Here is a 14,062-nt window from a genome sequence, read left to right as displayed (position 1 = left end):
GATATATGTGGAGTGTGTGTGGGGCACATATATTGTGGTAGGATCTCTGGGACCTATTCACAATCTGCATTTTGGAGTACATTTAGTAGTGATATGATATTACTCTTCCTGCACTCCGAAATGCTGTTCAATAAGCTACATGCAGAGTTCTCCGCCTCCACCTCTCCTGTAGTTATTGCACAGAGATCTTCACTCTGACAGTGGCGATCTCTGCATATATATGTATGCGTTTTAGGAGTAAATGTGGGAGGGACAGCGACGTGGCTGAGAAATGGGAAATACTTAGTAAAAAATGGGAGGGTGTTAGCGCAAAGTAAGGAGGAGTTTAGCGAGGGATAAGGAGGGCATAGGCAGGGTAGGTAGAGGCAAACACCCACTGACTAAAGAGTAAACCCAGTCCTATTCACACCCAAAATCGTGGTAAATGTACTGCATTTCAGACCTCGAGTAAGTCCAGCACCGCACATGGCCAAACACTGGTACTGCAAAACCCTTACATAGAAAATAATGGAGGAAGAGACTTAAAATAAACCTGCGTCAGAAAACTGTTAAAATTAATTAATTTACTTTGACTTTTTAAAAGTATATGTACATGTAATGTAATGTACATATATTATATATATATATATATATATATATATATATATATATGTACAAAATATTATTTTATACATTATTTTAATAAGCTTTTTACTTTAAAACAAATGTAACTATTTTTTAAATAATTAAATTAAATTCTAAACATAGTTTAGTAAAACTAATAAATACATTTTACTTTAGGTAGCAATTTGTTTTATGTATGTTCAAAAATATAAAATTAAGTTAAAAGTTTTGTAGCATTTTTTGATTTTGTTCTACATTTAAAATAAATATAAAAAATGTTTTTACTTTATTATTTAACATAAAAACATTGTACTAATTTTTTAATGTTTAAAAGGGTTTATACATTTTCAAAATTTCCCTATACTTACCATAGGGAAATCTCTGGTCTAGTGACGGAGGCCGTCACCTACGTGTGAAAAGTTACTAATAATAACTTTACACTCGTAAATTTGGCTCCACCACCTGTTTCATGGGGTTAAGACTTTAAGTCTACAAATTGTAGTAAATTGACATTTTGAAATGGTGAATAGCCAAAAGTAGTACATTTACTTGAACTTGTGAGTAAATTTATATGTGTCAATTTACTCGCTGGGCCCTCAGTGTGGTGTAATTGTCAGTAGTTAAGCATGACCCAAGATGAATGATGAACATAAAACCTCAGACTGTGAAAGTGTATTGCATTGATGTGCGTTGAGGGTTGAGACATCTCTGGTCTAGTGACGGATGCCATCACCTATGGGTGAAAAGTTACTAATAATAACTTTACACTTGTTAATTTGGCTCCACCACCGGTTTCATGGCGTTGAGACTTAAAGTCTACAAATTGTAGTGATTTGACATTTTGAAATGGTGAATAGCCAAAGGTAGTAAATTTACTTGAAAGTGTGAGTAAATGTATTTGTCAATTTACTCACTGGGCCCTCAGAGTGGTATAATTGTCAGTAGTTAAGCATGACCCAAGATGAATGATGGACATAAAACCTCAGACTGTGAAAGTGTATTGCATTGCTGTGCGTTGAGGTCCAGTCACTGAAGTGAGATTGGTGAAGAAATGTCTACCTTCAGTAATTCAATGAGGGCCTTGCTAGCCAAAGGCTGCAGATTAGTTCTTGATGATTGTCATGTGGTGTATGGTAGGGATGAGGGCTAAGACTGCAATTTCAATTGCTCAAGTTGAGGGTTTTTAAGGCAGGGTCTACCCTTTTGTCCATCTTCAATTGCGTCTTCATTAAGTCTTCATTAAGGCTGATGATAACCAGGGACAGAAAGCTATCACTCCATTGTGCCCTTGTTTTGGATACTCCTGCTTGGAGCCAGGGTTTTGCTAGCTTCTATGATAGCCATCACCCTGCATAAAGACTGTGTCTGAGGAGCAGTCTGGAAGTAACATTTGAAAGAGAACCACTCCAAATTGTGTCTTAAATCTTAGTGAATTTGCATCCTCCATATAGAAAATATATACAAGTGGAATCCAAACCATATCACTTGGTTCACGTTCCAAGTTATTCATGACCAAGGAAGGGACTGCTCTGCAGAGTACTCAGAGGACTGCTGAGTGATTAGGGTTGATTGCTGCATGACAGCTAGGCTCCTAGAGGAGGAGGTACCTCACTTGAAGTCTGTAACTTACTGTAAAATCTCCAGATCTGCCTAGCGCATACAAGCATGTTTGCTTAGAGAGAGAAAGAGAGTACTTGGCCATGCAGGAGGAGAGACTGTCAGGGAGGAGAAATTCAAATTGTTCCCACTGTGTGTAGCACCCAGAGGAAGCTGGCTGCAGACAAGGAGCAAAGCCAGTCCTGACCTGAAGACTGTATTGGCCCCAAATATGATTGTGCAGAACCCACCTGCCTAGAGCTTATGTGAAAAAGTATTAACCAAAGTCATCATCATGCTATTCGACATCCCCATTATTGACCTTGAGGCCCTAGTGTTGTTGCTGCCATCCGAAATGCCTATCTGAAAAGAGTTGCCAGATCAGCCAGGAGGTTGCAACTGCGAAGACAAACATCCTTCTGCAAAAAGCCTGAAGACTGCAACTGTCAAAAACGAAAGTCTATCTGCATCAGGCTGGAGGCAATGGTTGCTATAGACAAGCTTTACCCTGCATCAGGCCTCAAGACTGTATCTGCCGAAAAAGAATGAATACCTACGTCGGGGTCTTGACTCGTCAACGCATCCATCACTATGGCTACCGTTTCCGAGCACGCAGGGGTAAAATCGCTCCTGAAGAAACTCTCCACCGACCCCAGCAAACTCAAGAATTATCACCCTGCTCCCTTTCCCCGCCAAGATCCTGGTCGCCAGCTCACCAAACACCTGGAAGAAAACATCCTGCTCGGCGCCTCCCAATCCGGCTTCCGCTCCAACCACAGCACCAAGTCCGCCCTGATCACTGCAACCAATGACATTAAATTCCTCCTCGACCAAGGTGAGATGGCAGCCCTGATCCTCCTCAACCTCTCAGCGGGTTTCAACACAGTATCCCACCACAACCTTATCACCAGACTCCACCACATCGGCATCCAGAGGAACTCCCACAAGTGGATCACCTCCTTTCTCACAGGACGCTCTCAGAGAATACGCATACCCCCTTCCCCTCCAGACCCAGGAGCATCATCTCTGGTATCCCCCAAGGCTCCTCCCTCAGCCCCACGCTCTTCAACACCTACATGATGCAGCTGGCCAACATCTTCCTCACCCATGGACTCAACATCATCTCATATGCCAACAACACCCAACTCATTCTCCCACTCATGGAAGACCCGCCACCACCACATCAAACTTCTGGAATGCCATGACCAGCTTTCCCAGCTGGATGAGTCCAACTGCCTGAAGTTGAACATGGAAAAGACAGAAGTGCTAAACTTTGGAAAGAACACCTCACCATGGGATGACACATGGTGGCCTAACACGCTTGGACCAATGCCTACCCACGCTGACCAGGCCTTCAACCTCGGCATCATTCTGGACAGCCAGTTCACCCAGAGGTGACAGGTCAACGCAATATCCTCCTCCTGCTTCCACACCCTCCACATGCTCCGAAGGAGTTCAGGTGGATCCCCGTCAACACTAGAGAAACAGTCACTCAATCCCTCATCTTCAGCCAACTTGACTACGGAAGCGGACTTCACGCCAGAACCGCCACCCTACTCTTCAAACAACTCCAGACTATCCCCATCTCAGAAGTCTCCACTGGCTACTCATCCATAAGAGATGCCAGTTCAAGCAGCTAACCCACGCCTGCAAAGCTCTCCCCAACATCAAACCCACCTACATCAACCACTGCCTGGCCTTCCACCGATCCACCAGACAACTCCGCTCTGCCTCTCTCGCGCACATCTCCTGCATCCATCATAGCCGCAGTGGTGGTCGTTCCTTTTCCCTCGCCGGGGCGATAACCAGTGCTAAAAATAAATTGTTTGATTCAGAGTCAAGTTTGGAAAGGGTTGCGCTTGGCCCACTTTGCAAAGCCATTGTTGGAGGTCCAGTAGCCCTGCTCTACTGTGGCTAGTGTCTGGCAGATAGTACCCTGGTCTTTCAGTACTTCTCCCTCCTGTCCTCCAGCATTTCTTGCTGTTTGAGATTCGGCACCAGGCTGGCACAGTGCAGATCTCTGCCACCAGAATCCAGGCAAATGCATACTTTCTCGTCTACGAGTCAAACCCTATGCCACCCACACAATTCTACCAATGCAACTGTACGTTTCTGTATATCTCATCACTTTGGAGTAAGTTTGGTACACGTCTAAAATTTGTTTTGTTGTCTACTGTTTAGCTTTTAACCAATCACTTTGAGCGTTGCTGGAAATACTACTGCCTCCCTACTGGCTGGGCCAACTACGGCGTGAGCTCAGAGGAAGAACTGCACTTATCCAGAAAGCTGTTCTGGGGAATTTTCGAATCCCTTGCTCATAAGGTAAAGACAACTTTGAAATAGATACATGTTTCTAAATTGCAGAGTTGTATAGATGAATTTTCTAGCGGCAAGAAGAACACCTTGTCTTTGAATGTTTTTGTTTTACTTAAAACTGTTAATAAAGAGGATACTTTGCACTCTCTAAAAAAAATGCACCTTTTAAAGCAAGTTCTTTGCACAGCTTCAACAAGTGCATGTTAAAAAGTTTTTTCTTTCAAATTCTGCAAATGCTTTTGGAACATTCTGCAGTTGTTTAAAATGTTGTCTCTGGCCTGCGAAAAATGATCCTTATCTGCAGAAAAAAACACAAGGTGAAAGTTTTATAAAAAGACCGATTTTTGCATTTGTTGAACAGAAAACACATTTTAAAATGAAAAATTATTCTTTGTGCCATATTTTATTCTCCACCTCCTCCAAACAGCACCCACAGTAACATGTCTTACTAAACCATGTGGCGGCGTGGCTACTCATCATTAGAAAAGTGTCTAAGTTGCAGCATAACATATGCAGGCCTGCGTAATGCCCAGACTATTGAAAGTACATTTTTATTACTCCTAGTCCTTCTTATCCTCCTCACGGTAGTCTTTACTAATGAGATAGATAGCACGTATAGCACTTCCAGGAAAGGGAATACTCTTCCCACCTGCCCTGGAAGCATGGTACAAACGCAGCTGGCATTTCAAGCATCTTACTTAGCATACCCAAGTCTCTATCAGATCATATACTGCCCATAAATAATTGACGTGTGTAAGAAGAACAGGAGAGGACCCATAGACCACGTTGGGATGGGTATAACGAGTACACAAAAACAGTTCCCAACAGGTATCATGTAGAGACAATTAAATAATGTATGCAATCTGCATTACAAAAAGGGAAACAAGGAGTCACTGTGTTTTTTTTTAAAAAGGCAGTATTATTCACCAATGTACATAGGGAGAGGTCTTTCACATGGCAATACAGTTAAACAGCACTGTATAGAACAGATCTTGTGACAACCCAGTGGCACTTGGTGCTAGGTGCTATATACAATACGTGAAGTGAAGGTGCACAAATTGTGATATGCGTCATGTAATTTATGCTGTCTTGTCGATGGAGCTCCAGCATTTACTGCCAACAGCCCCGCGTTAGAAGAGACCCATGTGCCTTCTGCCGCCCTGATCCACGCAGGCGCCGCATATCCCGCCCGCTGAGCAGATTGATTCTACCATCAGCCGTCGACTTCTGAACGACCATTTGGACCGCAGCTACCCACACGTCCTCGCTTGGGTGCTACTCACTGGTCCCATCGACAACCCTGTCCTGATGACGATTCCAAATAGAAGGGATCGAAACGCCGTCGACAAGACAGCATAAATTACATGACGCATATCACAATTTGTGCTCCTGTTGATACCACAATTGTATTTTAAAGTGATTACAACTTGTTTCTGTTGAGCCACCAATTGATGTATATACTTATGTTCATGCGTCGATCACGCTGTCCATTTTAGCACTTGCACCTTCACTTCACGTATTGTATATAGCACCTAGCACCAAGTGCCACTGGGTTGTCACAAGATCTGTTCTATACAGTGCTGTTTAACTGTATTGCCATGTGAAAGACCTCTCCCTATGTACATTGGTGAATAATACTGCCTTTTTAAAAAAAAACACAGTGACTCCTTGTTTCCCTTTTTGTAATGCAGATTGCATACATTATTTGATTGTCTCTACATGATACCTGTTGGGAACTGTTTTTGTGTACTCATAAATAATTGACAACATTAATAAATACGAGTTGAGCTAGCAGTAATTGAGCGTACCAGTAAGTAATCTTCACATTACATCTACACCCCTCTTCCTCATCCCAGACCTTACTAATAATGTATATCACATAAACGGTTGTGTAACACGATATCAAGGTCAGTATTATTGATCTGCAAAAACATTACATCTACTACATCACCTAACACTACATATTTACTATTATCAATTCCGTCTCTCCTTACTTAACTTTAGCTTATAAAGTAGTTGCTGGAATGATGTAGTAAATGTGTTTTTTGTCATCCGGTATAGCCTGAGGACATACCCAGAAATACCAGTCTTTTGTGCCAGAATTGCACACCAGTGTACTTCAATGTATATGCTATAGATTACTGCACAGCTACAACCTCTGAAATGTAAATTGTCCTTATTTAGAGATACAGTGGAGAAACTATGCACTGGAATGCACTTTCATCCGTACCTCCTCTTTTGAGCGACAGTGATATGCAAACATGCATGATCTACAAATATGGAAGTTGATGCCTACATTGTTGCCCTTGATCTCTCAATTGTTCTCACTGTAGGACTGTCGCGGTAGCTAGCATTATTCTGTTCGACCGCCCTTAAAAACTCACACAAGCAATGTAACCTGAGCAAGGGAATAAGCGTTAGCAATCGTTGAGTGGGTCTAGCACCTAAGGAAGACTTTGAAATCGTCCTCCTGCTGACTTGAAGCACCAAATGACCCTAAAAGGGAATCATGTCCGAAAATAGCAGACGTCTATCTTTTTAAATCATAATTGCTCTCTAGATATCATGTAGTTGCTGTAACCATTCCTCCTGGTTTTCGTGGTGATGAAATAAACTTCTCTATTGCCTAATGGAAAATGCAGTTGTTTGGCAAGTTTTTTAAAACTCTTTTTACACTCTGCTTGCATAATTACTCTAAATGGGAAGGAAAAAACATTGAGAAGATATTTGAAAATCCCCAAAGTTACAACTAGAACTAGAAGATGGCTCATTGAGTTAAATGGTTGCCACTGTAAGACAGACTCAGACTTCCATCCTCCTAAGGTTGGTAGATTAAATACTACTACATTGGATAATAGTAACGTCTGTTATTTATAACTGTTTTAAAAATGGCAGAAGTGTGGCATAAAGTATTATATTAAAAACAAGTTGATAACATATTTAGCTGTTCAGTACGTTTCCATTGGGCACCCTCTCCAGCTTCTGCATTACACATCTATGTTTTAATGGATATCCACCTGCTGTTGTTTCACCTATAGAATAATCCCAGGTGTCAGACTGGATCCGGAAACTTCAAAGCTCTCACATCACTGCTAGGGGTGTTGGCTTTGTATCAACACCATATATGGCACTGGATATTGTCACCAAAGATATATAGTGCCCAAACCAGCACAACAACATCGGTTCCCTTTTTTCTGTGCCTTTGATGCTGATCAAAGCTCGCTTCCCTCTGAGAGTATTGAGTTTTCCCCACAGAAATGTCATACACTACTGCAGTGAATGACACCTTCAAAACGTTCAGGCTGTAAGGCTTGTAAGGATTGCGAGGGGCAGATGTCCCTCATGAATCAACACTCCACATGCTTGTGGTTCTTGAGATCAGACCAGGATTCCCGTTGCTGTGCTCATGCCGCAGTTTGTATCCTAAGGCAATCAAGGAAAGTGAGACAAGTTGTATACTGTACAGCCTGGGCCAGTGAGGACAGGGAGAGTTGTTGACGCTTGAAACCCCTTACCAGATTTCCTTCCTCACATTCCTCAGGAACAAAAAAGAAGCACAGGAAGCATAGGAAATGTTCTGTAAGTGGTAAGCCTCCCAAGTGACCCCAATCTCCCTCAGGAGCCTCATCATCAGAGCCGGAGTCAGTTGCAGGTGGGCTGTCTTTCCCTGCTCCCGGCTGCTCTGTGCCTGTACCTCAGCTGGACCCGAAACTTGAAACAACTCCACCGGCACTGATGCTTTCTTTTCTGATGCCACCAGCCCCAACTCCACTCTTGCCAGATCCATTGGCACCAGCATCACAGATGCTGGACTTTTCAGCACTGACACCATCATTTCTGAAATTTCTGGCACTAGGTACGGATCCAGCTTCGTTCCTGAAGGCAATGTTTGGCATTTTCTCCAGGGCCTCCCAACTTACAGGCACATCACCTGGGCCAGGAACACCATCTGGCTTCCCTGTGTTCATGCCACTTCTGCCATATGGAATGGCACCTGTAGCACTAGTGCCTGTACCAGCCTTTATGGCAGTGCACAATTGCAGGGTTCCGCCATTGCGCTGCAACTAGGGTTGCAGCCAAAGCCAGCGCTACCACCACTTCCACCTCTGCCTGAGCCGTGCTTGGATCTATTGGAGCCATCTCCTCTGCCTATGGAGCCTCTTCCTCAAGAGAGTTTCAGGAGAGAAGGAGAGAAGCTTATTGAATAAGAGGATTATAGGTGAAGGATACACAATATGTTTGGTTCAGACTCTGACCCCTTGGACCTGTGCCCCCAGGATCATGAATATGATGAAAATCCTTATGATTTTATCTGCCTGTACTCTGCCAGTTGTCTGGATACTTCACCAGAGTTGGTTTTTGAATTTTCTGCTGGACTTCCTACCCAGAGGGGCTATCACTTCACTCGGTCATAAAGAAAGCATGTGAGGTTCTGGATCTACAACTACCTTCGGTAGAAGTATACAAATGTCCTTACAATGGTCTGCTGCTAGCAACTCCCTCATCGGAGACCTTACTCCCCTTCAGTGTGTCTTGGTGGAACCTATCCTAGTGGCCTGGTAGACGCTGTCCTCTGCACCTGCAGTACATAGGGCTGTGTCCCTACAGTATCACCCAGCTTCTGGTGACACATCATTTCTCTCACCGCACCCTTCCACGGAGAGCTTGGTAATTCAGGCATGCTGCTCATCAGGACACATACAGGGCACTTTTCTCTCTATACCTTCATACAGAGACTCCAAGAGGTTTAAAGCATGAGGGAAGAAGATGTTCTCAGCTGACAGCATGGCCCTGAAGTCATTGAATGCCTATTGCATTTGGCCTGCTATGTTCCCGTCCTGTGGGATATGACTCAAGTGATAGTGGCTCATGATGCACAAGTCATGGGGATGTATTTTCAAGAAGTCGTGAATGATGGAAAGAATGCTTCTAGGCATATTATCAAGGTTGGCGTTGGCACAGTGAGTTCTGTGGTAAGAACAATGGGTGCTTCAAACTCCATCAGACTTCATGCTGGCTCAGGACCTCCAGCTTTTCAATGGATGTGCCGTTGAGCTTGATGACTTTACCCTTCAACGGAACCTTGTTTGTTTGGATAAAAAGCTAATGATGCCCTGGAAAGATTTAAAATCAGCAAGGGAACTGCACATTCTCTGTATCTTCAGCAACCTCAACTCCAGGGGAATTACAGGCAGGTTTGTCACTTTCGAGGATTCGCCAGGGGTTTCTCCTTTCAGCAGACACAATCCTATCAGCCACATCCCAAGACCCTGAAAATATGGTGGTCCTGCAATACAAGGGTAGAGGCAGAGGTAAGGCCAGCAGATCCCACCAACAAACTTCCTCCTTTTCCTCCTCTTCCTCCCCAGCCTCGTCAGGAAAGCAATCTTCGATCTGTACCCCAACCACACTTTGAACAAATGTTCTCCTTTTTACCGGCTTGGAACAGCATTACTTTGGATCAGTGGGTCCTTCAGATAGGGGAAAGAGGTTGACCCTTCCCTTCCTTCAGGGTCCGTCCTTCATCCCACCCGACTTCCTCCCCAACTCCAGACCATTTTGCCATCCTTCAGCAAGAAGTGGCATCATTCCGGCAGGAAGGAGCACAAGAGGTAGTGCAGAAGCAAAAAAAAGGACGAGAATGCTACTTATTACTTAATGGTGCCCAAGAAGGATGCATTAACATTTAGACCAAGGGAATTAAACTTATTCCTCAGAAAGGAAAGTGCAAGATGCTGACCTTGGCCAATATGTTGCTATTGTTAGAAGCTGGAGACTGGATGTGTCACTCGATCTTGAGGTTGCGTATTTCCACATCCCTATCCTAAGGTTGCATCAGAAGTATTTGCAGTGGGTTCCACGCATACAATTTGCAGTACTCTCCTTTGGCTTAACATATGCACCTTGAGTGTCAGTGGTTGTGGCTCTCCTCGGGAGGTCTGGCTTTCAAATTTTATTCAGTCAACAGTATCCCTGTTGTTCGACCTGGGGTTTTGATCGACAAACTCAAATCTCACATAAGGCCCTCCCAACGATTCCAGTTCATGGGGCCAGTACTGGATACCACCTTTCTCCATGCCTTTCTTCCACCTCAGAGGAATGCAGACATCCAGGAAATGGTCCCATCCTTCCCACAGGGTGTGAGAATCCAGTCCTGAGGATCCCTAGCTTCCTACATTCTGCTATTGAGGCATGCATGGTTGCACATGAGGGCCTTGCGAAAGTGCCTGTGCAGATAGTGACTATTGTACAGGGGAGACCTGTAGGACTCTATTGTGATCTTCTCCAGTGCTGCGGCAGAGGTGGCTTGGTGAGAAAGCTTGGCAAACCACAGCTGCAGGATGTCCTTTACTCACCCTCCCACCATGCCTGAGATAGTGAAGTATGCCTCTAGCTTAGAAGGGGGAGCTCCCCTAGAGGGGCTGGAGATCAGAGGCTCTGGTCTCCGGAAGAACAGGTTCTCTTCCAGGGGATCATTATCAATAGTCATGAGTTCTGAATCGTTCCGCCCACTTTTAGGGATCTAGGAGTCCTTTAAAAATATACATATATGTATAAAAAATGTTTTCCCATAGTAACTTACATATAACTTACATATATGTATGCAGCCTACAGTAAGGCTAAAAATTGCCTAATTGCATTGAACGTTCAATTTAAAAAGAAGCCTTTTTCAAATGGAATAGGAAAGGCAATACCAGACATTGTTAGCCAATAGGCTGCACTGCAAAGTATTGTAGAGAAAACTGGCACTGTGCCATTAAAAACCTCACAGCACCCACTGTAACCCATCATGCCTCACAAGTGACAGTTTGATCAGTTCCGGCTCTGGGAAACAGGATACTGGGGCACTGAGCTCTGCCTTTTTGGCTAATAATATTGGAAAATCTTTACAAAACCTTTCCTTTTCAGAGTCTTTCGCCTTTTTCTGCACCAAGAGTGCACATAGACCTGTTTCTGACAGAAAATATTTTATTTTATTGTCAAAAAATAGCTTAACTTTTTGTTGAAAACTCCATTGAGGCATCACTCGACGTCAAAGCATCCTCAGCATTTTCTGTTGAAGCGTATGCCAATGTTGAAGTCACCTCACCCTCGACATTCGCAGTTGAAGTATAGGTTGGCATCGAGGTCACCGTCAACATCGGCAGTCCACATTCAATCACCGTCAAACCATGTATCGATGTGGAAACCACCATTGGAGCCACCCTTGATGTCGAGAGAACCCCAATCAACGTCAATACAATAGACACAGTCTGTACCAGCAAATACACCACCTGCTTCTCAGTCTAGGGCTCTCTGTACCTCAAGAGCCAGATCTCAGTCGATCTTCAATTTATCTCCATGTTGGCTTCAGACTGTCTATCATAGACCTGTGCCACACTCATCTGGCTCTGACTATTCTCTACTTACTCTCCGTTGAGGGTCACACCTGAGATTCAGATCTCAAGTACTCCATCTGCCATGAGGTCTGCATCACCTCAAGTTTCACCAGGCAAACCATCTGCACCCTCTACTTCTCCTGCAGGGCCTCTAAGAGGTCCTCATTTTCCAACTTCTCATAGATCTCCACACAAATTCCACAATGTCATCAGTCCAGAGATACATCTAAGAGATCTTCTAGGACCAGATTTACATCTGGACACACTAGGAGATCAAGCAGAAATCCAGATCTCGTCACAGAAGAAGGAGATCTCCATCTTGGTCAACCACCACCTGCTCATCAGTCAGAGGTTATTCACCAACTCTGACAGATACACCTCCACCAAAAGTTTCTCCAAGTGATAATCTTACTTTTAATGAGGTCATAATAAGAGGGGCAGCAAAGTTGAATATAGATATATGTTTGGCTATGGGGTCATCTTCTGTAATATTTGAGTTTTTACATCAAAGAAAGACATCATGGCCATTATTCACTCTGGATCCTGGCCTGTTAGAAACTGCGATGCAATTATTCCTTACACCTACATCAGTAAATCTGCTCCATCTCGACTTCATAAAAAATATAATCCACCTGACCAAGACCCTCTGTTCCTTAGAGCAGACCCCACTCCGTATTCTGTGATTGTAGAGGAAGCAAAGAAGTCACACATTTTTGCTCCTTCATCTTCCATACCACCGGATAAAGTAAGTAAACAAATAGATGCTCTTGGGAAAAAGATGTCTGGCACATCAATATAGACACTGAATATTGCCAGTGCTTTCGCCTTGTTGGGGACATATGACAGATCTATATGGGATTCGTTACACAAATTTACAGAAAATATCCCCAAAGAAGACAGACAAGAACTTCAAGAGTTCTCAGTTGAAGGTGGCCTAGTGGCAAATCAGACTATGGGTGCAGCAGCTGCTACACCCGATGTGGCTGCTCATTGATATTGTCATGGGATATGTGCACATAGATCATCTTAGCTTAGACTCCCCTGACTCGGACCAGAAGAGCAACATCAAATTCTGAATTTGTCATTTCCAGAGAACACACTTTTTGGGTATCATGCAGAAAACCCGAGGTCCTGAACGGAAACTGAGATGGGCACCTTGAAGGCTGTTGGCCTAGAAAAGGGAAGAGAATATTGTAGGACGTACAGACCCTATGATAGGAGATCATTTTCATCAGATGGTTCACAAACCTACTATCTTTGAAAGCCATTAAGAGGTGGGAGAATACAGCAGTAGTCTGCATCCACTGGAAAACCTCCAGCTAAGCAATGAGGTTTTACGTCCTCCTTTTCTGTTTCCCACTCCAGTGGGGGAATGTATTACCAAGCATCTGGAAGAGTGGTGCCTAATAACAACAGACAAATGGGTATTGAATGTTTTTCAGAATGTATATTCTCTTCACTTCAGGTATCCTCCTTCTTCAGTTCCACCATCCAAACCATTGATATAGCAGAAAGACCCTCTTCAAAAGGAAATCAACATGTGGTGGAGGACGTTCCTCATCACCAGAAAGGACTGAAATTTTGTCCCGATATGTTCTGTGCAAAAGAAAGGACCAAAAGAAGAATGCCGACCCATATTCGATCTTCGAGTACTAAACAAGTATATAAATAAAGAGAACGTCAGAATGTTGGTTTAACACCATATCTATCCTCAACTTCACCAAAGAGACAGGATGTGTTCAGTAGCCCTCCAGGAGGCCTACTTTCATATTCCAATAATGGCAAAACATCGAACATTTCATTATCAATACAAAGTCATACCTTTTGCGCTAAAGGCAGTGCCTCAAACATGCGCAAAATGCATGGCAGTTGTTGCAGAGTATCTGAGGAAACAGAAAATCTTTGCCTATCATTACCTGTAAGACTGGCTAGTATAAGACACATCAGCAATAGAGGTGGAAAAGCATTTCCTCAAAAGACTAACCAATCTTGGTCTTCAGGTAAACCGCATAAAGTCTGCTACTCACCTAACTCAATAGATTAAATATCTTGCAGCAGTCCTCATACCTAGGCCTCAAAAGTGTATCCTTGAGTGGAGAGGTGATTATCAGTCTGTCTGAAGTGTCACAATCTCTTATGTACTCATCATCCAACATTGAAGCAGATCG

At 43.5% G+C, this 14,062-nt stretch overlaps 1 protein-coding gene across 11 annotated transcripts in view; it reads left to right on the top strand.

Moving 5' to 3' along the window:
- The window catches only part of RYR1 (ryanodine receptor 1), a 1,215,008-nt gene that overhangs the window by 546,697 nt on the left and 654,249 nt on the right, over positions 1-14,062 (top strand). For all 11 annotated transcript variants that reach the window (XM_086938669.1, XM_086938668.1, XM_086938662.1 and 8 more), the window contains one exon: positions 4,381-4,521. In XM_086938669.1, the coding sequence (XP_086794795.1) occupies positions 4,381-4,521 (141 nt within the window). The remainder of the gene's footprint in view (positions 1-4,380; positions 4,522-14,062) is intronic.

The sequence above is a fragment of the Lissotriton vulgaris genome, chromosome 9 (assembly GCF_964263255.1).
Source record: "Lissotriton vulgaris chromosome 9, aLisVul1.2, whole genome shotgun sequence".
NCBI lineage: Eukaryota > Metazoa > Chordata > Amphibia > Caudata > Salamandridae > Lissotriton > Lissotriton vulgaris.
Note: the sequence above shows the minus strand (reverse complement) of the source record. Positions and strands in the feature narration are given on the sequence as shown.